This window comes from Catharus ustulatus, chromosome 29 (genome assembly GCF_009819885.2).
Source record: "Catharus ustulatus isolate bCatUst1 chromosome 29, bCatUst1.pri.v2, whole genome shotgun sequence".
Classification (NCBI taxonomy): Eukaryota; Metazoa; Chordata; class Aves; order Passeriformes; family Turdidae; genus Catharus; species Catharus ustulatus.
In genome coordinates this window covers 5,117,985-5,143,670 of record NC_046249.1, presented here as the reverse complement: position 1 = coordinate 5,143,670, position 25,686 = coordinate 5,117,985, and the positions used below count along the sequence as shown (strand labels likewise).

General features: G+C 57.2%; 1 protein-coding gene across 2 annotated transcripts in view; it reads left to right on the top strand.

Moving 5' to 3' along the window:
* Nucleotides 1-25,081, top strand: part of CSNK1G2 (casein kinase 1 gamma 2) — a 42,888-nt gene extending 17,807 nt beyond the window's left edge. The window contains exons 2-13 of one of the 2 annotated variants that reach the window (XM_033082205.2): nt 7,990-8,489; nt 15,820-15,860; nt 16,389-16,458; nt 16,854-17,002; nt 17,435-17,669; nt 17,876-17,961; nt 18,312-18,396; nt 18,479-18,627; nt 19,011-19,094; nt 20,595-20,699; nt 22,523-22,629; nt 23,109-25,081. In XM_033082205.2, the coding sequence (XP_032938096.1) occupies nt 8,303-8,489; nt 15,820-15,860; nt 16,389-16,458; nt 16,854-17,002; nt 17,435-17,669; nt 17,876-17,961; nt 18,312-18,396; nt 18,479-18,627; nt 19,011-19,094; nt 20,595-20,699; nt 22,523-22,629; nt 23,109-23,163 (1,353 nt within the window). In that variant the 5' untranslated portion in view covers nt 7,990-8,302 and the 3' untranslated portion in view covers nt 23,164-25,081. The remainder of the gene's footprint in view (nt 1-7,989; nt 8,490-15,819; nt 15,861-16,388; nt 16,459-16,853; nt 17,003-17,434; nt 17,670-17,875; nt 17,962-18,311; nt 18,397-18,478; nt 18,628-19,010; nt 19,095-20,594; nt 20,700-22,522; nt 22,630-23,108) is intronic. The other variant, XM_033082206.2, reaches the window with a different exon arrangement.
* Nucleotides 25,082-25,686: the final 605 nt, after the last annotated feature.

Below are 25,686 nucleotides of genomic sequence, written 5' to 3'. Positions count from 1 at the left end.
TGGGTTTGCCTGTCACCTGGTGTCCTTTAGAGATCTCTGAAACCACACACAATTCATTACTGGATGTGTTGTGAGAATCTGCTTGTGGTGAGACTCCAAGGTGGGAAGCAGGACCCCCCTTCAGCAGAAGCATTCCTCTGCTGCCTTGCTGAAACTCTGCTCTCCTCGTTGTTATAGAGGGAATGGTGTGGCACACACATTAAAAAAATTGAGAATTCATAGCAATCCATTAAAAAGCCGTATTTGGGTTCAGAGGCTGGGAGAAAATAACTTTGAAACAATTTGGAGCTTTATTTGTTGTAGGTTAAGGGCTCACCAGAGTTCACAGTGTCATAAAAGTCTCCTGGGGAAGGGAATAGCTGGTAACAAGAGAACATTTCTAATTTAGAGAAAAGTTTAATAGACGTGAGAGCTGCAAGAGGAAGTCAGAAAGAAAAATTCATCCTGGTGATTTTGTGCCTTGGATGTTTTCATGCATGAGGATGAGAGCCATGGATGGATACCTGGGTGAAATCCTGAGATGCTGGGGTTGACTGATGGCCTGTGCTGGGAGCAAGGCAGCTCCTGCACGTGGTAACTTCTGTAGTGTCTGACAGGCTTGGCACGTTCCTGCTTCGTTTGCCTTATTTTTGTTTGTTCTGTGTTACCTGTGCAGCTAGAAGTGATGGTGTGTCTGGTTGTTTGCTCTTGAGAGTGGATTTACGTTTTTAATTCCAGTGCTGGAGTGTTGGCTGTGTCCATTCCTAGGGCCATGCAAGGAGAGGGTCAGATCCTGGCTGTGGGGCACTGGCCAGGCTGGAGGTGCCAGGAGTGCCCTGTGCCCACTGCTCTGGGAGCTGGGTGTGATCCTCTCTCCTCACAGTTCTCTTGGTAAAGGGTTGGCAGGGCAGGAAGGGAGGAGAGGTTTGGAGCAAGGATGCTGGGATCATGTTGGATTAAAAGCTTTGCTGCCACAGTTCAGGGTTTTTGTGGGTTGGTTGTTTCTGTTGTTTGTTTTTTTTTCCTCTGAACACTAGAAGAAATTCTGGTAGAAACATTTGCCTCGGCTTTATTCTTGTCTTCTTTTCAAGAAAGAATTTGGATGAAAAAAGCATGTTTTGGACAAACTACCCATGCAGATTTCTTAATTGTAAATATTGGGGCACCAAAGTGAAAACCCCACTGTTTTTGTTTTTGGGAAACCAGCCAGCACTGTCAGTGCTTCAAACACTCCTGGTGCAGTGGCCATGGTGACAGAGCTGTGTCTGCCGTGTCATCAGTGACTCAGCCTGGTGGCAGCACATGGAGCCAGAGTCCGTGTCTGGGGGATGAGGGACACAGCAGACTCGGGATGCAGTCAGGGAGCTGGGCTGAGGGCTGCTCTGTGGGACCAACTGTGGGGATCCAAACAGTGCATTTGTGCCCATTGGCTCTTCCCTGACAGGTGGGTGGGTGGCTTTCACAGGATGCTGTTCCTGGCTGGTGGGGCAGTTCCTTCAGTTCTGGGTTCTTGTCTCTGCAGATGCCTTGAAGCAGGCAGGGGGGGCTTGCTGAGCTCTCAGCACCGTTCAAAAGCTGAAAAAGAGCCAAACATCTTTCCAGGGACCTCAAATGGAGGAGGTGGATGTAGGGAAGTTATCCCAGTGTAACAGGCGGGATGTGAAGAGCCAGGGACTCGATACACACCCAAATCACAGGGGTGGCAGAGCCAAGAGCTCTTAAATCCCTGAAGCTGAGCTCGAGGCTGCCGCAGCTCTCGGAACGCGCTGCACGTTCCGCCCGGGTTCCCCGGTGGCTCTGCATCAGCAGTTAAGTAACAAACTATTTAACAAGAGCTTCCTGTTGTGCTGACACCAACACCAACCTACAAAGGAGCAAGTGGAGTAAACAGAGCTGTGCTGGCTCCTGCCTCGCTGGAGGCTGGAAAAGGAGCTGGAGATCGAGAGGAGGCCAGGGTGCCATCGCTTCTGAACCCAACCTGCTGGACCAGAAATTATGTTCTTGCACTGGGCAGAAACTGCTGGGGAAGTGGCTGCTTCCAGGACTGCTTGGTTTTTAAGGGAATTTTGGGATGGATAAAGACCCCTTCACCCCTTGCCTTGCTCTCCAGCTCCTCCACAGGTGCTGTCCCCACAGTGGTGCAGCCCGTCCTCCATCCTGACAGGGTGGGCATGGCTCTCAGAGCTCTTGGTGTGAGCATCTGACATCCAGAGCTCCCATCTCCACCTGGTTCCTGGAGTTCCTCAGAGCACTGAAACTCCTGTTTTCTTGAGGGATCCAGAGGAAATGGGGCCAGAACAAACCAGTCTTCCTTTGCAGTAAGGAATGTTCTGCTGTCCTGGTAGGTTTGCTTGAATCTCTGGTGACTGGAGCTGTCACTGGTGGAGGTCCAAGGTGGAGTAGGCTCTGGGGGCTGCACAGCCCCTCTGCCTTTCAAGCCCCTGGAGGAAACTTCCTTGTGGGGTCAGGATGAGTTTTCTCCAAACAGCACATCCCATGGAGCTGAGTTTCAGCCTGTTCAGCTGCTGTGCCCAGCTCAGAGGAGAGGTGCATGTCCAAGGGTGGAGGAAGCTCAGGAGATCTCTCTGGAGCTGTTGGCTGGTCACACTCTAAGTGGAGACCAATGACAAGTGGTGTCCTCAGGGGCTGGTACTGGGACCAGTGCTGTTTTACATCTCTGCTGTTGGCATGGACAGTGGGACTGAGGGTACCTTCAGCAAGTTTGCTGGTGACACAGAGCTGTGTGGAGCAGTCACATGCTGCAAGGAAGGGATGGAGCATCCACAGGGACCTGCAGAGGTGGGATTGTGCCAAACTCATGGAGTTCAACAAGGCCAAGTACAAGGTCCTGCAGTGGGCTGGGACAATCCCAAGCACAAACACAGACTGGATAAAGAATGGATGATCTGTCATCCCTGGAGAGAGGGATTTGGGAACTTTGATGGATGAGAAACTTGATGTGACCCAACCCCATGAGCTGGCAGCCAGCCTGGCTGTACCCATTGCAGGGCTCCCGTGGGAAGTCTGCTGAGGCTTTCCATGACCCCTGTTTTGGGAAACCTCTGTGTGGTGGCACAGCTTTCCCTGCTCCATCATGAGCAGTGCTGGCTGCAACTCTGCAGGCTGGAACATGTGTTTAACAACAAACCCTTGCAGACATCATTTGGGACTGTCTGTAGCTCGCTCTTGAAGATGTTTTAAAACTTTGCTTTGTTTTAAGACTTTTGATCCTTCTGTAAGCCCAGCCTCTTCAGCTTTTAGAATTTATTGGGATTTGGTTTCAACTGTGTAAGGCCACTGGTTACTTTTTGGTGTGGATTTTTGTGCTGGGAGCCAGCTGATGGGTCATCCTTTGGGACATCAGGGTATTTGTGATTATTTTTAGCCTTTAATTGGCAGGGATCTGTACTTGGAGCTGCAGAGTGTCAAGGGCTTTTCTCTTTGTGCTCTCAAGAAGCTTTCCTCTCTTTCATCTGGATGCAGCTGTGTTTCTCTTCTGCTCACAGAGCACAGAGTACATGGAGAAACCAGCTCCAAGAACCATCCCAAAGGCTGGTGGGGCTCAAGGAGCAGCACCCAGGGGTGCCACCTGCTCCAGGACACCTGGACCCTGTTCTGAGCAGCACCATGGCCCTGCTCCCTGACCTTCACCAGCCACTTCCCTGCTCCAGGCTGCTATTTTTTCCTCTTCTTCCCCTGTTCTGTGTTGCCCCGTTTAGCTGTAACCTCTTTCGGGCAGGAACACGGTGTGTGTGTTCATACAAAGGGCTGAGAACAATGTGCCCCAGATGGTTTGTACAAGTGCCTTCTCGGCAGCCACGGGGTTTCATTCTACAGGAAAGAAATCCTTAAAAATACAACCCCTCAGCATCTTATACTTGCAAATGTGAGCAGGAACTTCCCGAGCCGTGATATTTTGGTCCAAGTCACAGAGACAAGGGGTAGCACTAGAGCTGCACCTTTTCTTCTTTTAAGGAAAAAAAAAAAACAACTCCCCCCAACCCCAGTTCCCCTTTTCTCACCTTTACATTGGCAGGGAAAAGCTTGTAAATGTGACTGGAGCAGCTCTGACCTGCTTAAAACCAGATGGCAAACAATATTTCAGCAAAAGCACTGTGAACTCCCTCTTTGGGAATCAGAGGGTGTGTGGGCTTGCCCCGTTTTTATGGCACTTCTGTTCTTCTGAGGTTGTGTTTTGGGGGTGCTGAGGCACTTGCTTGCAGTTTGTCCCCCTTGCAGGATCCCTGGCTCAGAGCACTGGCACTGCAAACACCACAGGGCACTGCTTATTTGCTTTAAGACCACAGCTTACTTTGAAATTTCTTCTATCAAACTTCAGGCCAATTCTCTTTTTTTCTTATTTATCCCACTCCCTCCCAAAGAAAGAAACAAGTTTTCTTAGTCTCATCTTGCATCAGATTTGATTCCAGGCCAAAAAATCCAGCGTGGAAGGTGCTTTCCTGAGGCTGCTTGCCTCACTGTGACCTTTTGGGAGAGAATTCCTGTGCAAAATGGAACAATGTGATATCAGTTTTATCCAGGGAATTTTCCCCCATGGTGCTGCTGCCTGGGGAGGATGGGTCAGGTCTGGGTCCTTGTTGCCTGTCGAAAGGCTGCTGTGTTTTAACAAACACAGGGTTTTTTTGCTCCAGAGCAGTGGGAGTCCTGGGATTTTATCAAAAGTTTCTGTTTCTAATTAGGTTGTTCTCAATTTTAAAGGCCAATGGTCCCTTTATGACACAGGGTGGAAAACCTGAGCAGTCACTGATGCTGCACAGAGGTGGGTCCTGCTTTTGTCCTGAGGTCCAGGGAACCAGTGTGTCTCCTTGGCACTCCTGGGATGAGAGATTGATTCCTCCCAGCCCTTGGCTCATCCCCGGGGGAGGCTGGTGGGCAGAGTGTGAGGGAGCATCACTTGTCCTGGCCAGACTCACATGGGTGCAGTTCTGGCTGCTCTGCCTGACATGGGAAAGGGGGAATTGCAGCATGGCAGTCCCAGCATGGGAGCTGGGCTGTGGCCTCACTGGTGTGAATCTGGCCCAGATGCCTGAAATTGGGGTTTGGAGCCGGGCCCCTCCAGGAGGGCTCCCCCTGAGGCTCCACAGGCAGGACCAGAGCTGTGCTGTGCTGCTCCATGCGTTTGTCTGAGCTGGGAGAAGGCAGCACAGTCTCCCTGTGCTCACAGGAAACAGGATTTAATTTTTCCCTTCTGTCTCACTTCATTGTCTGAAATTCCCTTGCAGAGGCTGGCCCATAACTCTTCAAAGAAAATAATCCCAAGCGCTGGGGCTGGAGCTCCCTCGGCTCTGGCTGTCGGCCGCCTGACTCTGTGCAAACAGTCTGGGCCTGGAATCCCCTGGGACTGAGCATAAAGGTCTGATTCAGAACGAAAACAGGTTATGGAGCAGCAGGGCTGTGCATCACCGCTGCTCCCCTTTCCCAGCTTGTGTCCAGGGAAAGTTCACAAAACGCCCAGTGAGAGCTCCTGCTCTGGGAGCTGGGAGCCCGTGGGGGAATGGCTCCTGTGGAGGTGGGAGAAGCATGAGGGGTCGGGAGGGCAGCACCATGTGCTGAACCCAGAGCGGAAATTATTGGGGGAGCAAAGAATGAGCAGGATGTCACGTGTGGGCCGTGTGTGCTCGGGGCTGGGGCAGAACAAAGCGCAGGGAAGCCCTGCTCCTGCCGCTCCCACCCCGCTTCCTGCTGGCACGGACACGCTGCTGGGGGAAGGGAGCCAGGAGCCAGCCTGGGGCTGCCCACCTTTGGGACAGCTGGAAGGATCCCTGGGCCTCAGTTTCCCTCGGCTGGGCTGTGCTGGGCACGCCAGGATGTCCCCGGTTGTTGGTGTGCTGGGGTGGCCTCAGGGGGCCAGGCTGCTGTGCTCTAGGGATACTCCGGAGGTGTTGGATGGAGGCTGGAGCTGTGGGGGGCAGGAGGGGGCTCCCATGATGCATGAGAGCCTTTTTCTCATGTGCTTGAACAGGCAAGTCCCACAAGTGGGACCCCAGCACTCTGTGCCTTTGGAGCAGCTCTGGTCCCTCCTGGAGAGCAGTGGCAGTATGCCAAGATGCTGTGGAGAGTGAGGATTGGGTGTCAGGAGGGGGCTGGGAGCAAGACAGCCCTAGGGGACTACCTCAGGGGCGGTCCTGCCCCTGGACCCTTACACAGCCAGTCCTTCCCCCTGCTGAGCACTAACTTTGGTGTCTTTTTCCCTGGGTTACTCTTACAGCTCCCACATTTCTCTCTGTGCACCCTTGAGCACGAGAAGCTTTTTTTTTTCTGTTATTAATAGCTATTGAGAGCCAATAAAAAGTTTTACAGGGTTTGGCCGAGCATCAGAGCTCACAGTGTGTTCATTTCCTGGAGCTGAGCGCTGGAGGGGGGGCTTGCTTGGATAACCCACAGAGTCAGCTGGAGTTTGCAGCACTAGGAACTCTTGGGAAGCTTTCAGTGGTATCAAGGGGCCTGGAGAGGAGCACAGTGAGGTGGGGAGGAGGAGAGTGGGGCTGAGGGGAGGGTAAAGGAGGGGTAGGAGGTTGGCAAGGGTCAAGCTGGGAGCAAAACCAGAGTGAGGGGGAATGGAGGTGTGGGTCTCTCGTGTGCCCTCCCAGCGTGAGCCCAGATCCTGCTTGACCCCCTGTGTCCATGTTTAGCCTCCTGACTGTCCTTCCTGCCTCCTACACAGACACCCCTGCAAGGAGGGACCCAGCCTGACCTTCCCCCAGTGCAGGAGAGTCCCACTCTGCTGGAATGCTGGAGGGAGCAGTTCCTTCTTGGGTACCTGGTTCCTTAAGCACAGAGTGGGTCGATGGCTCTTTTCATCCCAGCCTTGCATCCAGAAGGAAGCAAGGGGTTGGTTTGGCTTTGATGTTGGGCTGTTGTACCCACATGAGGACAGGGTTGTGTATGGAGCCAGTGTCATGGAATAATGGAATAGTTTGGGTTGGAGGGACCTTTAAAGGTCACTTCATCCAGCCCCTGCCATGAGCAGCACTGTGCACATGAGAAGGAGCTCCCTGGTTCGGGGGGCTGAGCTGAGGGGAACTCACCATCAGCACAGGGCTTTCCAGCAGCCTCACTGGGAGCACAGGAGGCAGGCAAGGTGCTGCACCCCTGAGCAAACAAGCTCCCAGGAGCATCATTTGCTCTGGCAAGTGTCACAGCATTGGCCCAGGCTGCAGCCAAGGGGCCTCACTCCCAGCTTTGCAATTAAAATCAAGCTTGGTTGATAAGAGCAAAGGAAAAGGCAATGTTAGGATGTTAGTCAGTTCCTGTTTGCCAAGTGGGTGTTTTCCCCAGCCCAGGTGGGCTGTGGTGGGTACCCTGAGTGTGACTGCTCCCCAGGAACCATGTCCTGGGCAGGGCTACTGGCACAAGATCTTGGCCCACCACAGCAGAGACTGCTGCTGGAGTGGGAAGTGCTCCAATTCCACTGGCCCTTGCCCTTGGATCCACAGGGACCCTCCCAGCCAGGGGAAATAATTTTCACTCCATGGGCAGCCCCATGCCTGGCCTGGCACACGTAATGCTGGGTTCATGTGTGTCCTCTGCTCTTGGGGGCTCTCAGAGTCCCTGGATGGTGTCTCTGAATGCTTCCAGAAGCTTCCAGCAGCCCTTCCCCATGGGGACAGTTCTGTCCCCACATCACTCCTAGCTGGCTCCAACATGGAGACGCTCATCAACCATTTCACCTCTGGCTGACCAAGCTTTTTAAAATTTGTTCATTTAAAATTATTTAAAATAAACCAATTTAAAATTTATTTATTTATTTATTTATTTAAACCAACATCTCAGGCATGGGGCATTCTGGGACCTGATGTTTATCCCAGCTTCCCCCTCCCCTCTCAGGGAGGTCCTACTCTCACCCTGCAGTCTTTGCTGCAGGAATTATCTGTCTGCAGGGAAGGTGCTGGAGGGGCTCTGCAGAGCTGGGGGCAGGAACCCAGAGCCCACAGCCCTCTGTTGTCCTTTGCCTCCTCATACTGATTTTCTCCCTCTCCTTTTCCACAGCTGGGAGTCCGAGGAGCTGCGCTGGGAGGACCCTGTCTGCAGGATGTTCTCTCCACCAAAGAACTCCCTGTGACCGGCGATGATGACAGTCCCGGCAGAACCTTGGGAAGAAGCACTAATCTTTTAGTAGCCCAGCACCCGGGGACGGCCTCTTACCCCTCCTTCTCCAGACCCCGCCCTCCCACCGCTCACCGGGATGGTGTATTAACCAAGAGGAACCCTGCTTCTTTCCTCCTCACCCTTCCATTTTCGGCAGCTCTGGGATTTGTATGGCAGCAGCGTAACCGTGGAGAGGCCGGGGTATCACAAACTTATGGATTTTGATAAGAGAGGAGGGAAAGGGGAGCTGGAGGAAGGTAAAAGGATGTCCAAGACAGGTGGAGGAAGGAGTGGTCATGGAGGCCGGGGTACTGGAACCAACTCGGGAGTCTTAATGGTGGGTCCCAACTTCCGTGTCGGCAAGAAGATTGGATGCGGCAATTTCGGGGAGCTCCGTCTAGGTGAGAAGGGTCATGTTTGTCCTCACTGTACCCACTGGTGCTGGATTGCCCTGGCATCCTCCTCCTGCAGTGGGAGGAGCTGGCACAGGCTGTGGCCATGGGCACTGGGGTGCAGACTGGCCACACAGAGTTGAAGCACTGCCCCTTGCAGGTAGCCCTTGTTCTGCCACAGAGGTTCCCCTTTAATCCTTCCACACTGTGCTGAATCTACCAAGGCCCATCCTAGCCTGAAGGACTGATGGCAGAGGTATTTCCCATCTCCTCCCCATGCCTGTCACTCTCTGGGAGAGTGCTACAGTCTGGGTCTGTCTGTTGTAAGTTGTGGTGGCCATAGAGGACTGGGTGTCCCCCAAATCCACAAACACTGAGTGAGGATTTGCTCACCAAATCTCACCCACCTTGTGCTCTCAGTGCTGCCCTCCTGCTGTGCCTTGGGACAGGGGGTGGAGCATGGGGGCCTGAGGGATGTTCAGTCTGCTGGGACAAACATATAGAGAGGAGAATCCATGTTTTATCCTGGATAAGTTCTTCAGTTGTTTGAGAGACTCTCCTGAAATTCTATGCAGAACAGAGAAAGGGAGGAATAAAACCCAAGCATCTTTCATAGTCACTTTCCATTTTGAACCAAGTTTATCAGGAAACTCCTCAAAGAAACTCCTGGTTGGAGGATGGGGAGGTTGCTCCTCTCCCAGGATTGGGAATGTCCCTGGAGACTTTCAGCAAGCTGTTAACCCTTTGCTTGGCATCAGGCAGCTGGGAGTGGTCTGGCAGGGCCAGGCACCTCTGTGCCAGCAGCAAAGTCTGGATGTCACCAGAAATGTGCATTGGACATGTGGGTGGAGTCCCTGCCAGCTGTAGCACTGTCCTGGGCTGAGTGCTTTGGGAAGGGGCTTGTGCTCTGGGAAGAAGGAAGTGAGGCAGTCCCCAGAGCCTGGGACAGCCACAGGCTGCTCTGTGATATTTTAGGCAGTGCCTTCTCAAACCAAGCTCTGAGCTAAATCTTCCCTGACCGTGGGTCCAGGGCGGAGCCATGGCAGCCCTGGCTCGGCTGGGGTCGGTCCCCACCTCCCTGTGTGGGGTGTTAATGTCAGCTCTTCCCGGTGTGCCAGACCGGCTAGTGCCAGGCTCACCCGTCCATCCCTGCACTGCCCGGCGGCATCGCCACATTGTAATTGAAGAGCTGGGGCAATGCTCTGGTTAAAATCCAGCCAAAGCAGTTCCTCTGTTAAGCTGTCTCTCCCTGTGTCATGAAAAACTCTGAGCCGTCCTCCAGACCCAGGGCTTGTTGAAGGAGAGGTACTGGGGGATTTTGCTGTACCAGCTGCTCCTTTCAGTTCCCCGGGTGGACCTCTGGACACTCCTGCTGCCAATGCCTCCCTGCTTGGCCAGTGGACAGAGAGCCCTGAGCTGTTCAGGGTCCTTGCACCTCCTTTTCCTTGCCTGAGCTGAGCATTCTGCAGTGGATCTGTGTTTGTGGGTGAGCTGGATCCCAGTGTCCTGCTCTAGGCAGGTGCTGGGGCCGTGCTGCTTTGCCATGCTCAGTGCTGAGGGTCAGTGTGCCCCCCCGCCCCCACTGCCCCAGCCTCCCCCTCATTTTCCAGGGGCAGCAGCAAGGGGACATGAGTCTCACATGGGTCTGAGGAATGTCTGTCAAACTGACAGTGAGGTTGCTGCAGGGACCTGGGAGCAGTTGGGCTCAGTTTGGTCATGGCTGCAGGGACAAGCAATGAGCTCTCGCTCCAGGCTCCACAGTGGTCGATTCTCACATTGATGGTTTGTCCTTGCCACCAGCAAGGGAAGCTTCCAGTCCCTTCACGTGGCTTTTTTGCTCTGTCACACCCTGTAGTGCCTGGCCATAACATGAAACAGGCCTGAGCACGAGATCTCGTCACGGCAGTGGAAGCCACTGCTATGTGGCTTCTCTCCTAAAATCACATTTCTCTTCCTTAGGTGTGCCTTCAAACTGCATCAGGGCTCAGGAATGCTTTCAGGATTTAGGGATTCCTCCAGCTGCAGATGAATGGCAAGGGACCAGAGGGCTCCTGCTGTGAAGTGGTGGCATGAGCAGGGATGCTCCCCAGCTCTTGCTGGGCACTCAGCTTTCCCATGGGAATAGAGAATCCAGTCCTCAAGGCTTTAGAGGTCAAACTGCAGCTCAGTAAAAGCTCCCAGATCTTCTTTGGCCTTTTTCCTTTCATAATGAAGACCATGAGATCTTAAAAAATGTGCCTGGAGGTGACTCCTGCAGCTCCCAGTGGTGAGGTTGGAGGAAGGGGACATTGTCCTTCCCAAAAAGGTACCACTTTGCCCTATTTCTCCACCACACCAGGAGGCACAGGGTGATCTGTCCTTAGGGTGCTTCAACTCAGCTGCCCCAGGTAGAGACAAATGTCCACCGATGTAGGAGGTGTCCAAAATACAGTGATCTGTTTGAAGAGATGAAATATAAAAAAGCAATTGGCATAAGGCTTTTGTGGGAAGCCAGAAGGGGAATGACGTGGGCAGGGGTTGTGGCTGCCAGGGCTGTGCGTTTGGATCCTGCTTCTCCTTGTCCCTGCTGGCCTTGGCATCCTGGGCAGTGCAGGGACATGGTGCCAGTCCCAGTCTGGCAGTGCTGCCAGCCCGTTCTGCACTGGACCAGTGTGACCAGAGAGCTGGGCTGGGAGCTGGAGCAGGGTGGTTGCCCAAGCCCTCTGGCACAGAGGAGGGCAGCTTAATATTGTGCAGGTGCTGGGTCCTGTTACCTTCTTACGTCCTGGAGCTTCACCCTGAGCTGATGAGTGCTCATCCCTCCAGCTGTGGTATCACAAACTTACGGATTTTGATAAGAGAGGAGCCTCCAGCTGTGGTCCAGTGCCAGCCCAGCTCCTCCTGGGGCTTTCCAACTGCATCCCAGGGCAGTGTCTGCTGGCTGCAGTCCCCTGAGCTCCCCCTGCCCATGTACTGCCCACAGCCAGCCCCACTCCCTGCCAGGGTGGGTCACTGCCTTCTGAAACACAAGGCAGCAGGACACTGGTGGCAGTGGGTGACCAGAGTGTGGCTGGGGGCTCTGTGCCCTGGCACTGGGTGTGGCTGAGCTGCAGCCCTGCCAGGTCCCTGCAGTGGGAGTGGGGCCAGCACACTCACAGACAGGGTTTGTTGGAGCAGGTTCCCCTTAGCAGCTACTCAGGAGTGCTTTGGATGGGCTGGGGTAGAGGGAGAGGAGGAAAACTCAGACATTAAGCAGAAAGGTCAAACTGAGCCCAAAGTACCTGGGTGCTGTGCAGGTCCTTCCCTGGTCAGGGCTGCCTCAGAGGCAGGAATTGCCCCTAGTCCTGGCACACTCCCTGAGGGCCCCTTCCTGAGCCTGGCTCAAGGCTGCTGCTCCTGCCAGCCTGTGCCATGGAGCTGCCCCAGGGCAGCCTCAGCCTAGAGCAGGGTGCAGGGAAGGATGGAGGACCTGGCAGCAGCTGCTACTTCTGTTCTTCCATCAGTAAACTTGTGCAAATGTGCTTTTTGCAGCTTCTCAGTGCCCACCCCTCTCCCCCAGCCTCTGCTGCATACATTGTTGGAGGCAGTTTGGAGCCATAGCAGCTGTTTTCCTTCTGAATTAAAAACTGGAAATTCATTATCTTTTAAAGTAAACTCAGGATTTTGGAGGGAAGAACACAAGGGGTGAGTCTGTGTGCAGTGTGTGAGACGGGAGCAGGTCCCTACCAGGGCCATGCCCCAGCTGAAAGCTCCTGTGCAGGTGCTGGGGACATTCCCAAACTCTCCTGAACTGTGGCTCTCAGGCCTGTCCTGCAGCCTCCCAGAAATTCACAGGGAGTTACTTGGGGCCACAGAAGGTGCCTTTTAAAAATGTGTCTGGGCTCAGTGCACTGCTTGTGACACCTTTCTTGTCTTGGGCTCTGCAGAGACCTCTCTGTGGGTACCTGCAGTGTGTCCAAGGGCTCAGCCACCTCCCAGAGCTCAGAGCCACAGACCCACCACGTGCCAGAGGTGGCACACGGGTGTCTTTGGGGGAGAGGAACCCACACGATTCCTGCTGCTCCTGCCTCTCTTGCTGAAGACTCAGACTTGCTTTTTCTCCTGGTTTTTTCAGAGCCTCCTCTGAAGAGAAGATCAAGCTCTAAAATAACATTTTTCTTCTGATGGTGCTAAACCCCAGTGCTCCACAGAGCTGTTGTTGCTTGGCCTGGTGCAGCCACTGTCACTGGAGCTGCAATGCTGGCAGGGCTGGGCCCAGCTGCATTTGCATGGAGCTGTCTCATCCTCTGTTCCTCCACTGCATTCCCAGGTCTGGGAAACCAGATTCCCATCCTGGTGCCCAGACACAGCTCTGTGCTGCTGCTGCTGCACCACAAAGGTTCCTGGTGTGGGCACAGTGCTGTGCCACAGCCAAGGGACAGCCTCAGTGCTCAGCCTCAGGGCTTGCTTTTCCCCTCACTGCCAGGGGCTGGAGCATGTCCAGAGACAGGAATGGAGCTGGGGAAGGGGCTGAGGGAGCTGGAAAGGGAGCCTGGGGAAAAGGAGGCTCAGGGGGGCCCTTGTGGCTCTGCACAACTCCCTGACAGGAGGGGACAGCCAGGGGGGTCGGGCTCTGCTCAGGGAACAGGAACAGGAGGAGAGGGAACGGCCTCAGGCTGGGCCAGGGGAGGTTTAGATTGGGAAAAGGGTTGTGAAGCATTGGAACAGACTGCCCAGGGCAGGAGTGGAGTCCCCACCCCTGGAAGTGTTCAAAAACATGTGAATGTAGCACTTGAGGACATGGGCTATTGGGACATGGTGGTGCTGCTGGTTGTTGATGGGAGTGGTGAAAAGTCTTTTCCCACCTTAATAATTCTGTGAATCCGTGGTTCTAAGCTGCTTGGATGGGGACCCAGCTGGGAGAGCCAGGCTCCTCCTGGGCTGCTGTGACGTGCAGGAGCAGGTGCTGGTGCTGCTGCCAAATCCCTGGGGAGGGGACAGCAGAGAAAGCCACGTCTGGCTTTAACACACCCGGGCCCAGGCCTGGCTGCCTGCTCCTGCCTTTGGCCCATTCTGATCCCACACTGCATCCTGCAGCTGCTGGCAGCTGCATTTGGAGGCACCTCCAGCACCGAGCAAAGGCCCCTGCAATGCAAATATTTGCTTTCTGCCACCCATCTCACCACTTTTCTCTTTTATTTCCTTTCAAAAGCACCTTTTGTGCTGCAAGTCCTGCCTGCTCTAGTCCTCCCAGGCACTCCCTGGGCTCTGGCACATGCTGGGTGTCAAAGTTGCCCCCTTGTGAGCACTGAGACAGAGCAGGTGGCTCGAGGAGCTGGAGCAGGGAGTTCCCTGGCATGGAAGGAATCCTCCCTCCTTGCTCTTTTGCTTTTTCTTTTCTGTTCGTTTATTAATCTCATGACAGGCCAGTTCTGCTATTTACATCTTTGTTAATTTGGAAAGGGGAAGCAGAGGGTGGTGATTTGACCAGTCCATGCCCCATCTTGCCCATCAGCTGTCCAAGTCTCCCAAGGAAGGACTGAACGAGGGCAGTACCAAATGATTTGGAGTCATTTTTGGGCTGAGAGAATTCTGCCAGCTCCAGAGCCTTGTTGCTGGTAGCTTTCTATGCCAGTGAGCCACAGGGGTCCTGTGTGGTGGGGACAGGACAGATGTCACTGCTGGGGGTTCTCCTGCCTCCATCCCTTCTTCCTCCCAGCCCTGCTGGGGATGCTCCTGCCTTCATCCTTGCTCCCTCCCTGCTGGGCTGAGTCCCTTTTGCAGTGTCCGTCTGGCAGTTTTCCTGTCATGTTCTATTTTTCCCCCTTCAGATCTTGCCTGACCTCAGGGAAAATCCAGCTGTGAGTTTTCTGATGGCACATTGCTGCCCTGAAGGCAGCAGTAATTGTTTTGGACTGAGATGTACGGCCCTGTGGAGCCATGCACAGGTCTGGGGGTGTCCCAGCTGCTCCCCAGGAAATGCCAGTGCGTGATGGGACAAACCCCCTGGATCTGGCACACGCTGTGTTCGCCAGACGTTCCTCTCTCCCTCCCAAATCCCCTCCTCCCTAATCACTGTGAAGGGATTTGCTTTATGCAGAGGCAGCAGACAAAGTGGCTTGGCAGAGGTCCCCTGGGATGGGAGAGGGTCAGGGAGGCAGCAGGACTGAGCCCCTCCTTGGCTGCAGAGCCCATCCCTGAGAGAAGCTGCTCCATTAATATCTCCCATTCATCCCTCTTCCCATAATCCTGCTGCCGACTGTGGCACTCAGCAGCTGGCTCTGATGTCACCCGGCCAGGATTTATTGCTGCTTCAGGTGGAGAGCAGCAGTCAGAGCAGATGAAATCTTACGCCAGGAGGAGCTTGTTCCCTAAGCAAATTGCTTGGAGAAAATCCGAGGAGACAGATGCAGCTCCATCGGATACCCACATGCCAGGCAGTGGGATCGCTGGGATCTGGAGTCTGCTGGCTCTGGAGGGAACCTGCTGCCCTTAACCCCTGCCTGCCCAGGCTCCTGCAGGCTTTTGGAACGCTCCAAGCTGTTCCTGTAAACCTTTAATCTTTGCCTTTATGGGCCTGGGTTGTGCTGGTGCTTCCCAGGTGTGTCCTCTTTTCCTCGGCCCACTGGTTTTGGGGGGATGTGGAGGCACCCAGAACTCAACTTTCCCGTAGTTATGGTGTGTGAAGTCCCGTGCAGGTGTGGAGCCCTCTGGGGGGGTTCTGTACAGGGGGCCAGGTGCCACAGCTGCTCCTTCACTCCCTTGGGCTCTCCCTGCAGCCTTCAGTCTGGGCCATGCCATGGATCTGCTTTTGGCTTCCTCTGTGCCCTTGGGTGGGTGGGAGCATCCCCAGGGCTGAGGTTCATTCAGGCACAAGCATGTGCCATTCCCAGGAGTGACCCTGGCCATGGGGGAGGGATTTCCACTTGCCTGTGGTGCCTTCAGACCACTGCCAGCTGCTCCAATGCTCCCGGGTGTCCCCCTCCCTGCCACCATTGCAGGCTCCCACTGGCCACAACTCAGTGTCCCCTGACTCTGGCCATCCCTCTGTAGCCCCCTCTCCCTGCGGGGCTGGGAGAAGCACCAAGTCTCAGCCTTGTCCCTGCCTTGCCCCCTCCCATCAGCCTTGGCTGCAGCCCCCAGGAGCCTCCCCATGGCAGAGGAATCCATGTACCCCCCTGGGGATCATTAGCAGGCATGTTGCAACTCCCACAGAGGGTTCTGCTCCTGCTCGTGCCTTGAGGCTCCTTCAGGTGTTGTGGGAGCGGCAAAACCTGTTCAGGATGTTTTTGAGCCCAGGAGCCCTCAGGGACAGCAGGGGTGTGCAGTGGGGGTGATGCAGGGACTGCTTTTCATCACATTTTTGTGTTTCTCCCTGCAGGGAAGAATCTCTACACAAACGAATACGTAGCTATCAAATTGGTGAGTAGCTATCAAACCGGGGAGTTCCTCCATGGTTGGGGTGGGGGATGTTTCAGCCATTGGGAAGGAGGTTTCTCCCCCTCCCCCAGTGTTGGGGTGGGTGGAGTGGGTTGGGATGTGATGGATGTGATGGCTCGGTCGGTGGGGGGGAGCTCCATTCCTGCTCAGAACTGAGAGCAGTCTGGGAACACACGTCACTGCAGGTGGGGTGATCGGGTCCAGGCACGGAAGGGATTTCTCCCAGCCCTCACCATGGCCTGAGCTGTGCTCAGCCAGTGCCAGCAGCAGACACAGTGGCCCCACTGGTACCTGATCCCATTAATGTTTTCCCTTCTCTGGATGAAATTATCTGGCTCCCATATGGGCTGATTTTCTCTCATCATCCCCTGAGGCTTCATCTCCATTTTATACCAGTTGCTCCCAACCCCAAATGCTCTCAGTCCAGCTGCTGCCAGCGTGTGAAGGAGGTGTCTGACACCCAGACCCCCTAAACTTCCTGCTTAACTGATCTCCTTTCTTTCTGCCAAGGAACCCATAAAATCCCGGGCCCCCCAGCTGCACCTGGAGTATCGGTTCTACAAACAGCTCGGCAATGCAGGTACGGGGCTGGGCTGAGCTGCCCTGGGGAGCTGCCTGTCGGGGCACTGCTGGGACAGAGATTTTCCCTAAATGTGACTCTGCAACTTCACTCCCAGCTTGAGCTCCTGCCCATCTGCTCCACAGGGAGAGACTGGTTTTGCACAGACACCTTGTCTCATCTTTGATCTCTTTTGATTTAGTTCTTTCCCCCCACCACCCCTGCAGCAGAGTCAGGGATGCAGATGGAGCTGCCTCCCTCCCCCTGCTGCCAAGAGCAGAGCCAGACTGGCTGTGCAGGGAGGGCAGTGCAGGGACATCCCCCCTCTGCAGCCCCTTTCCCTGTCCAGCAGTGGCCTGACTGTGACAGCATGGCCCTGCTGCAGCCCTGCACAGCCCCTGCTCCATCTCTTGCAGAAGGAATTCCTCAGGTTTACTACTTTGGCCCCTGTGGGAAGTACAATGCCATGGTGTTGGAACTGCTCGGACCCAGCCTGGAAGATCTCTTCGATCTGTGTGATCGGACCTTCACGCTCAAAACCGTCCTGATGATCGCAATCCAACTGGTGAGTGCAGCCCCTGCACCTCCCTGCAGCCCTGCATGGCTCCTCTGGCCCCCCTGGCTGCCCCTGGAGCAGGGGATGTGTGGGCAGCATGGGCATCCCACAGGGAATGGGGGAAAGTGCTGGCTCATCCCAGCCTGGCTCACCCATACCTCACCCCCTCCCTGCTGAGGGAGGGCTCTCCACCTTTTCACACCCCCTCTCTGAGCCCACACAGGTGTCTGACTGTGTGCCCAGAGCATCTCACTGTGTGCCCAAGGTGCAGCTGGCCTGGAGCTGTCTCCCATGGTGGGAAGGAGCTGATGTGCCCGTCCTTGGGGCTGGGGCCAGGCTGAGGGGAGCAGAGGCGAGGTGGCCGGAGCAGGGCGCAGGGCAGGAGCGTGCAGGACACAGGGTGGGTCTCTGCCCTGGCACTGACATCTCCTCCTGCCCCAGATCACACGGATGGAGTACGTCCACACCAAAAGCCTGATCTACAGAGACGTCAAGCCAGAGAACTTCCTGGTGGGGCGGCCGGGCAGCAAGCGGCAGCACACCATCCACATCATCGATTTTGGCCTGGCCAAAGAGTACATTGACCCCGAGACCAAAAAACACATCCCCTACCGAGAGCACAAGAGCCTGACAGGGACAGCGCGTTACATGAGCATCAACACCCACCTGGGGAAAGGTGTGTGGGCACAGGCAGCCAGCCCTGCCTCCTGGCTGAAGGGAGGGACTGCAGGGCAGGGGTGCCAGAGGGGGTGCTGGGGACAAGCTGCTTCTCTGTCTCTTTAGGGTGCTGGCAGGACATATGGGATGCTGCAGGATCTGGGGAGGGGACAGGGACAGTGGCTGTAGTGGGAACTGACCCATGTCTCTTTTTTCTCCATGCAGAGCAAAGCCGCAGGGACGACCTGGAAGCGTTAGGACACATGTTTATGTACTTCCTCCGTGGGAGCCTTCCTTGGCAAGGCCTCAAGGTAACTGCCAGTTCCTGCTGCCCCCTGAGCATGGCTTCCTGTGGGTCTGGCTCTGCCCTGGCATGAGGAAGGGGAAGGTTTGGCCTCTGGGGTGTTGGAGACTTGGCACCCCACCAGTTCTGAGTTGCATGCCAGGCCCTTGCAGTGCAGAGCAGCTGCAGGTCTCCCTGTGTCCTCCCAGCTGCTCTCATGGTGGCTGTCCTGGAAACACTGGGGTTTATCCTCTAGACTTGCCCGGGGAGGGACTTACCTGGGAAGAGGGGTCCAAGAAATCATTCATGGCACGCAGTGCCTTCCCCTGGCCAGGGCGGTGCCCGGCCCCTGTGCTGACCCCCCCTTGTCCCCGCCAGGCTGACACACTAAAGGAGAGGTACCAGAAGATTGGTGACACCAAAAGAGCCACCCCAGTGGAGGTGCTCTGTGAGAACTTCCCAGGTGAGAGCACTGCCCAGCCCAGCCCAGCCCCCAGCCCTGAGCCCCTTGTGCCCTGTCCCCCTGAGCCCGTGTGTCCCTGCAGAGGAGATGGCCACGTACCTGCGCTACGTGCGGCGCCTGGATTTCTTCGAGAAGCCCGACTACGACTACCTGAGGAAGCTCTTCACAGACTTGTTCGAGAGGAACGGTTACGTGTTCGACTACGAATACGACTGGGCAGGGAAACCTCTGGTGAGTGCAGAGGGGCTGGGGCAGAGGGTGAGGCACCCCAGGGAGCAGGGGCACTGGGGTCAGGATGTGACTCATCCCTGCCACACACTGTGTCCAGGGGATCAGCTCCACCCTCCTCACCAGTCACCAGGGCTGTGACATGGGAATTTGAGGCTCCTGGAGCCAAGGGCACCCCAGCAGCCAAGCTGGCACCTCGCTTTATGCCATGGGCACATTCCTTGGGCTCACTGCAGCCAGATAATAAGCATTGCACTGCTGGGGTGGGGTAGGGGCAGTGGTCAGGCCCTGGTTCTTGGGGGTTTTGCACATTTGGCCAGAGGCTGCAGGGTGTTGGGGGGACTCTGTGTCAGTCAAAGGAATGACATTGTCCTTTGTGTCCGCAGCCCACTCCCATTGGCACGATGCACAGCGAGGTGCAGGTGCAGCCCCCGAACAGAGACAAAGCACAGCCACACACCAAACACCAGGTGAGCAACAGCACAGCCTGGCTGGGCACGGTGCCACAGGCATGGGCAAGCTTAGGCTGCAGCTCCAGGGACATGGAGCCCAGCAGGGATGGTGGCAGGCACTGGAGCATCATTTTCCCTCAGTGCTCTCTGTGGGAAGAGTTTCCTCCCACAGCTCTGGGTCTGTGGCTTGCTGGGGCCCCAGGGCAATGTCCCTGTGGCCTGGCAGAAGAGGGAGGAAGCACTGTGAGGGCTGTGGCATGACTGGGGTGTGCCAGGTCTGGACATCAGCTGATGAGGGGCAGGGTCCAGCCTGGAGTGAGGGGGAGGGCTTGGTGCAGGCTGAGCCACCTCTGCTAAGGACAGTGTCCCTGTGGGGTGACTCACTGCTCTGCTTGTGATGCCCTTCCATCGATGGGACGGTGGCACACAGCAAGGGAAGGCAGGATTGGTGGGGCAGCTTGGCAGCATTTTGCCCCATGCTGGGGCTGCCCTTGCTCTGGGAACACACAGGGCACAGGGAGCCAAGCACAGGGCAGGGGTCGGGCAGAGCTGTGTGGGAAAGGGGCCAGGCTGCTCAGAACTGCTCCAGTGTTGTGGCCTGTCCTGCCCTGATGCAGGACACATGTTTCTGGCACTGCTGCCACCGAGAGTAAACCTTATGTGTTTCCCAGCTGTCCTCTACAAACCCTCATCCTCCCAAACCTCCCTGGGGGCAGAGCACCTGCAAAGGGGCTGAAACCAGGGGTGCAGTGCCCTGTCCTGCCCAGCACTGGGAGCCTGGCAGAGCCCTGGTGCTCACTGGTAGTGCTTCCTTAGGGAGAGGGAAACATCTTCAAATCACCTCTGGCTTATTTCTGGGAACTTGCTCCCAGTGAGGTTCTGCTCTCTGCCCCCAGCACCAGGGAAATGCCATGTTGGACATCCCTTCCCCAGAGCAGGGGGAAAAGCAAAGCAGAGAGCTGCTGGAGCATGGGAGCAGAGTCCAGCCTGGGGACACAGGGTGTCCCCAGCTCTGGGGCCATGTTGTGCTCAGCAGGGCAGGGTTTGGCTGTGGGGCAGCCGAGCCCTGGAGGAGCACCCAGCTGGTACCACACAGGCCCCCCAAGCGCCGCGTTGTCCTGGGCATACGGCGTCACCTGGGCCTGGCTGCAGCTCCAGCTCTGCTGCCCCAGCCCGCTCCCAGACACGGGCACCAGCCCTGCTGGAGCTGGCCCTGCTCCATGGGCTGGCCCTGCGTGGGGCTGGCCGTGGGGGATGTGTGTGAAGGTGGCAGGGGGACACAGAGCCCCGCTGTCATCACAGGGACCGCTCTGGGAGCCACCGGGACGGTGCTGCACGGTGCCCTCCGCAATCACCACTTGAGCTGCTCCGCTCATGTTTTTGCTTTTGCATGTCTTATTTTCTCGACTCCCTTTGCCACTTTTCCTGCCCCTTCCCTCCACTTCTCCCTTCTTTTCCCCATTCTCCCTCTTTTCTTTTGTTTCTTTTCATTCTGTTCCTCCTGCCTGTCGCGAGCAGCCGCCCGAGGGGACGGAGTTGTGGGATCCTCAGGCCGGTGGGCAGCCTGCCGAGGAGCCTTTGGGAGCTCACCTGGCAGCCGGCAGGCTCGGGGGGTCCGTCCAGGTACATGAAACCACGCGCCAGGGGCAGGGGCGGGCACGGGAGGGAGCGGAGCCACCCTGGGCCTCGTGGCCGCCCGCGGAGCCGGGATCAGCCCCGCTCCCCCGCCCCGGGGTCCTGCCCCGGCTGCAGCACGTGCTGCCTGTCCCTGATGCTCCCGGCTCGCAGATGAGGCTGGTGCTGCTTCCCAGGGGCTGCTGGGCTCCCATGGTGCTGCCAGGGAGAGTTAGAGGGCAGTTGGGGATGGATGGATGGATGGATGGATAGGGATGGATGGATGGAGGGATGGATAGGGATGGATGGATGGGGATGGATGGATATAGAGATGGATGATGGATGGACAGGGATGGAGGGATGGATAGGGATGGATGGAGGATGGATGGATGGATATAGAGATGGATGATGGATGGACAGGGATGGAGGGATGGATAGGGATGGATGGAGGATGGATGGGGATGGATGGATATAGAGATGGGTGATGGATGGATGGATGGATGGATGGATGGATGGATGGATGGATGGATGGATGGATGGATGCCACGCTGCAGCACAGCAGCTGTGTGGACATCGCTCTGCCCCCAGTGCCGCTCGTCTGAGCAGGGACTTTCCTGTGCCTCCTTGACTGGAGCCCTGGCTCCAAGCCCTGCTTCTCCTCCCTTCCCAGGCACTCCTTGGCCGTGTCCCCCCTCCGCGGTCCTGCCTCAGTCCTGTGCTGGCGCCGTCAGCCCCACGCTCGCTGCCGCTCAGCCCTGCCTTGGCCTGGGGGTTCCTCCCCCATGGATGGTGGGACATCCATGCCGGGTCCCCCCAGCTGGGCCTGCGCTGCTTCCTCCGTCTCTGCTTCCGTCCCCGCCGCTCTTGCTCGTTCCTGCTGCTCCTCAGTGACTCTGCTGGTGCTCAGCCCCAACCTTGGGCACAGCTCCTGCTGTTGCTGTCATGGGGCCGGGCACTCCAAGGTGCCAGGCAGGCCATGGGGACTCCAAGGGCCAAGCTCAAGCTCTGCCTCACTCCTCCTGTCCCTCACTCCCTTCCTCCTGCCCACTCCTGCTCTGCAAACCCTCCTGCCATGCTCCGCCTGCACCCAGCGCTGCGGGGGTGATGCGCAGGGGTCTCTGTGCTGGTGCCAGGGGCTGGAGCCTGACGTGGCCCTGCTGGCTGGGCACTGCTGTCGGGTGGCAGCTCCTTGGAGGGGCTGGGAAAGGCCGAGGCTCCTCGCTGGGGCCAAGCAGCTTGGAGAGTGTTTGGCCTGTGCATCCCCAGGGAGCTCCTGGCTTTGCCTGTGGGCAGCAGGCACAGGATGGCGGTTCAGGCACCTCCCAGTCACCTTGGTGGCTTGGGTGTCCTCTTGGCCCTGGCACTGTGGCTCACCCTACTGCCCTGGTGAGCAGGCAGGAGCTCAGGGATGTGTGAGCCCGCAGGGCAGGCACGGGACCGAGTCTTGGTGCTGGGAAACAGAAGTCGTGTCCAGATGCTCGGCTGTGGGAAGGGCTTCTTGGAGCTGTGAACTTTCCCAGGCCCTGTGTCCTGCCCACGCTGGAGCTGGCTGCCAGCAAGCCCCTCTCCTGGTGCACGGGCTCCCAGGAGCTGGGATCCCTCCGGGGGCGTTGGCTAAGGGGCTCAGACCTCTCTGTGCAATGGGGCTCTTGTGGAGAGCTCAGCACTGAGACTGAACACCGCAGTGTGGGCAAGGGCACCATCCTCCCACCCTTGCACCTCGGTGCTCCTGGGCAAAGCTGGGTGGTCTCCTGGGTGGCTCCTGTGCCCTGCAGGGAAGGGAAGGGCTGCAGGCCCCCAGGCTGCCCTTGCTGACACTCTTCTCTCCCCAGGTGATGAGCTCCACCAATGGAGAGCTGAACACAGATGACCCGACGGCAGGACATTCGAACGCCCCCATCACAGCCCCCACCGAGGTGGAGGTGACAGACGATACAAAGTAAGGCCCCAGCCCCGCGGCCCCCTTGCCAGTGCTGGGCTGGAGGAGGGGTCAGCTGCTGCCCCGGGATGTCGGGTGCCCTCCAGGAATTAACAGTCCCCAGCTGTCCCCTGGCATCCCTGAGGGGTGACCCTGCAGGGCCACCACCACCCCAGCCCTTCCCACCTCGCCCTGCCCCAAGGCTCTTGCACAGAGGGTCGTAGATGGATCTGGGATTGCTCCTTCTCTGGAGTCCCAGCCTGGCCCTGGCTCTGACTACGTGCCAGCCTTGTGTGCCATGGTCAGTGTCAGTACCCTGGTCCATACCATTTGCTGTGGCCGGTGTCACTTTTGGTGGCCGTTGTGGTGCTCACAGTCCAGCCCCTGCCATGTACAAGGGGCACTGGGTGGAGCAGCTCTGCCCACGTGGGGCTCACCAAGACACCGAGGGGTTCCTGTTTTCCCTGACCCCGGCACTGACGCGTCCCCTCTGTCCCCAGGTGCTGCTGTTTCTTCAAGAGAAGGAAGAGGAAAACCACCAAGCGTCGCAAGTGAGCTGCCGGGGCCGGGCGGAGCGGCGAGCGATGGCTCCTCTCCCTCTGGCCGTGGCTGCATCTTGACCCGCGGAGCCGCGGCCCCTCGGGCTGGACGGGGACGGGGGGGCCGGGCCGGACGGGCTCCCCCAGCGCCCCAAGCGCAGGTGGGGAGCGGGGCCTCCCCAAACTGCTTGTCCTTTCCTCCGCCACTCGTGGCCGTTTACTCGAACCAAGCCCAACTTCGCTGAAGTTCCTGCGTCCGTCAAACAGAAAAAAAGAAAAAGAGAAAAAACCCACGGCGTCACTTGCTTTGAGTTTATAACAGGTCTGAAATGGGGATCAACTATAGACTCTGACCCATCGCTGTCAGAAGAAGACGAAGACAATTTCAAGAGCAGTGGGCTAAGGAGGAATATTTTTTTTTTCTGTTGCTTCTTTGTCTCTTAAGTTAATTTAAAGTGAGTCTCGGTGCAGAGTGCTGAGTCGTCAGTCTTTGACCGTCATCTTCAGTGTTACCGAATTCTGCTCTTCCTTCCGGCCCCGCCCCGCGTCCCCGCCGGGTCCCCCTCGCTCAGGCTTTGGTGACGAGTTGGGCTCCGGTCCGGCCCCGCTCGGGCGGGGAGAGCCGGGGGCGCGGGGGGCGGGCAGAGGAAACGCGTTTACAGTTCATTTACGATGCACTTTTGCGAGCAATACAGGCGCCGTCCGGTCCCGCCGAGAGCAGGTCCGAGACTCCCAGGGGTGGGGGACACAGGGACAGGGACGGCCGAGACCAAAGGGACCCATGAATGGCGGTGGCAAAGCAGGGAGGGGAAGCAAAGCAGCCTCGTCTCTGGTGCTGCCATGTCTTGGGGCTGGATGTTTCCACGGCAGCTGCAGGTGTGAGCAGGGCTCGATTGGCCTCTTGGTTTTACAGCCTGAGCCCCCCAGGCCCCGCGGCTGCTCCCGGGGGGCCGCGGCTGCAGGCAGTGAAGGCCGGGGTGGAGGGGCTCTGCCAGAGTGGAATCCCCACTGTGGGATCCCCCGGCCGGCTCCTGGGGCTGGGGGAAATGGAGGTTTTGGAACTGACACACAGACACCCCCCGCACCCCCGTGTTCCTGCCACCCCCAGGGCACTGCAGCTCCCCACGTGAGTGACCCCGCGCGCTGTCGTGTGTATTGATCGTGACACATTGGGGGGGACACACACACTTACCTTTACCAAAACCCTGTTGTTCTGCCCCAAGAGAAGGGGCTGAGGCTGTGCTGGGGGGGCGGGGGAGGGATGGGACCATCTGTGGCTGCTTTGAAACATTTGTCCAAACTGACCATCTCGGGGGGGGGGAGGCTGGAGACCCCGGATTGTGGAGGGGCTGGGGGGCATGGGGTCCCCCATGGGGCCCTGCCCTCCCCAGGGCCCCTCTTCATCCTAATTACGGGATTGACCCCGGCTTTGGCTTGTCCGGGCTGCAGCAGCCAGGGCAGCCCCGGCTGCTGCTGCGTCCCTGGCCACGGCAGGAAGGGGACGTGCAACGTTTGACCTCGTGTCCCCAGCGAGGCGAACAACGAATTTTAAAAATCGCCTTAAATTTTTCACTGGAAGTGGTCCCTTGTCAGCGCATCGGCTCAGAACAGTCCCGGCAGAGGCCGAAGAGGAGCCGCGGAGGGGAAGGGAAAGCGGCCCCGGGGGTGTGTCCGGAGTGCCCGGCTCTGCCCGCACACCCTCGGCCGCCGGGGCCGTGGCCCGAGCCCGGGACTCTCTGTCCTTCCAGCGAGGAGTCCAAATACTGCGATTGTACGTGAGAGCGTTTGTTCCATTGCGAGTTTAGTTACTGCTTTAAAACCAAGTGTACAGAAATGGCATTTCAATTTCTCTGATGCTTCCTGGAAGCCATAGAATTTAGGGGCTTTTTTTTAATAAAAACGAAAAAAATAAAAAAAAAATCTTTAAAACCCAACACATTCTTCTGTGCTTCACTGTGGTGCTCCCAAGGGTGAGGACATTGCCCTTGTGCTCTTTTTGCCCATTGCTCTTTTTGTTGGAGGCTCCTTCAGCAGTGGGTGGGAGCAGCCTCGGCCCCTCGCAGGGGCTCGCTGCCCAGGAATCTTTCCTGGAGCAGCAGGAGGAAAATCTCGGGGGGACAGGTCAGGGGAACAGCAGCAAAGCCGATGGCTCTGGGCAGCCTTCCCCAGGCTCCGGACGGATGCTCCTGCAACGCCCATGAGTGAGGAAGGTGATGGTGCAGGAGGGTAATTCCCAGCTGAGCCCAATGCTCCAGCAGAGGTTGGAATGAGGATCCAGCCTGGAACCACAGCCCAGAGCCGGGTACAGGAGCTGGGGGAGCCCTTGGCATCGTGGCTGAGGAGGAGAAAGGCCAGGACATTGTGCTGAGCCCGGCAGGATCCAGCCAAGGCCCCAGGACCGTGTGCCTTGCTGAGCACAGTGTGGGCAGGGTGAGAGCCAGGCTGGGCTGGGCTGCACTGCCCCTGCTCCAGGCACTGCAGGGCCCCGAGGCCGAGCTGCAGCAGAGCGAAGCTGTCCCTGGTCCAGGGGCTCAACCCT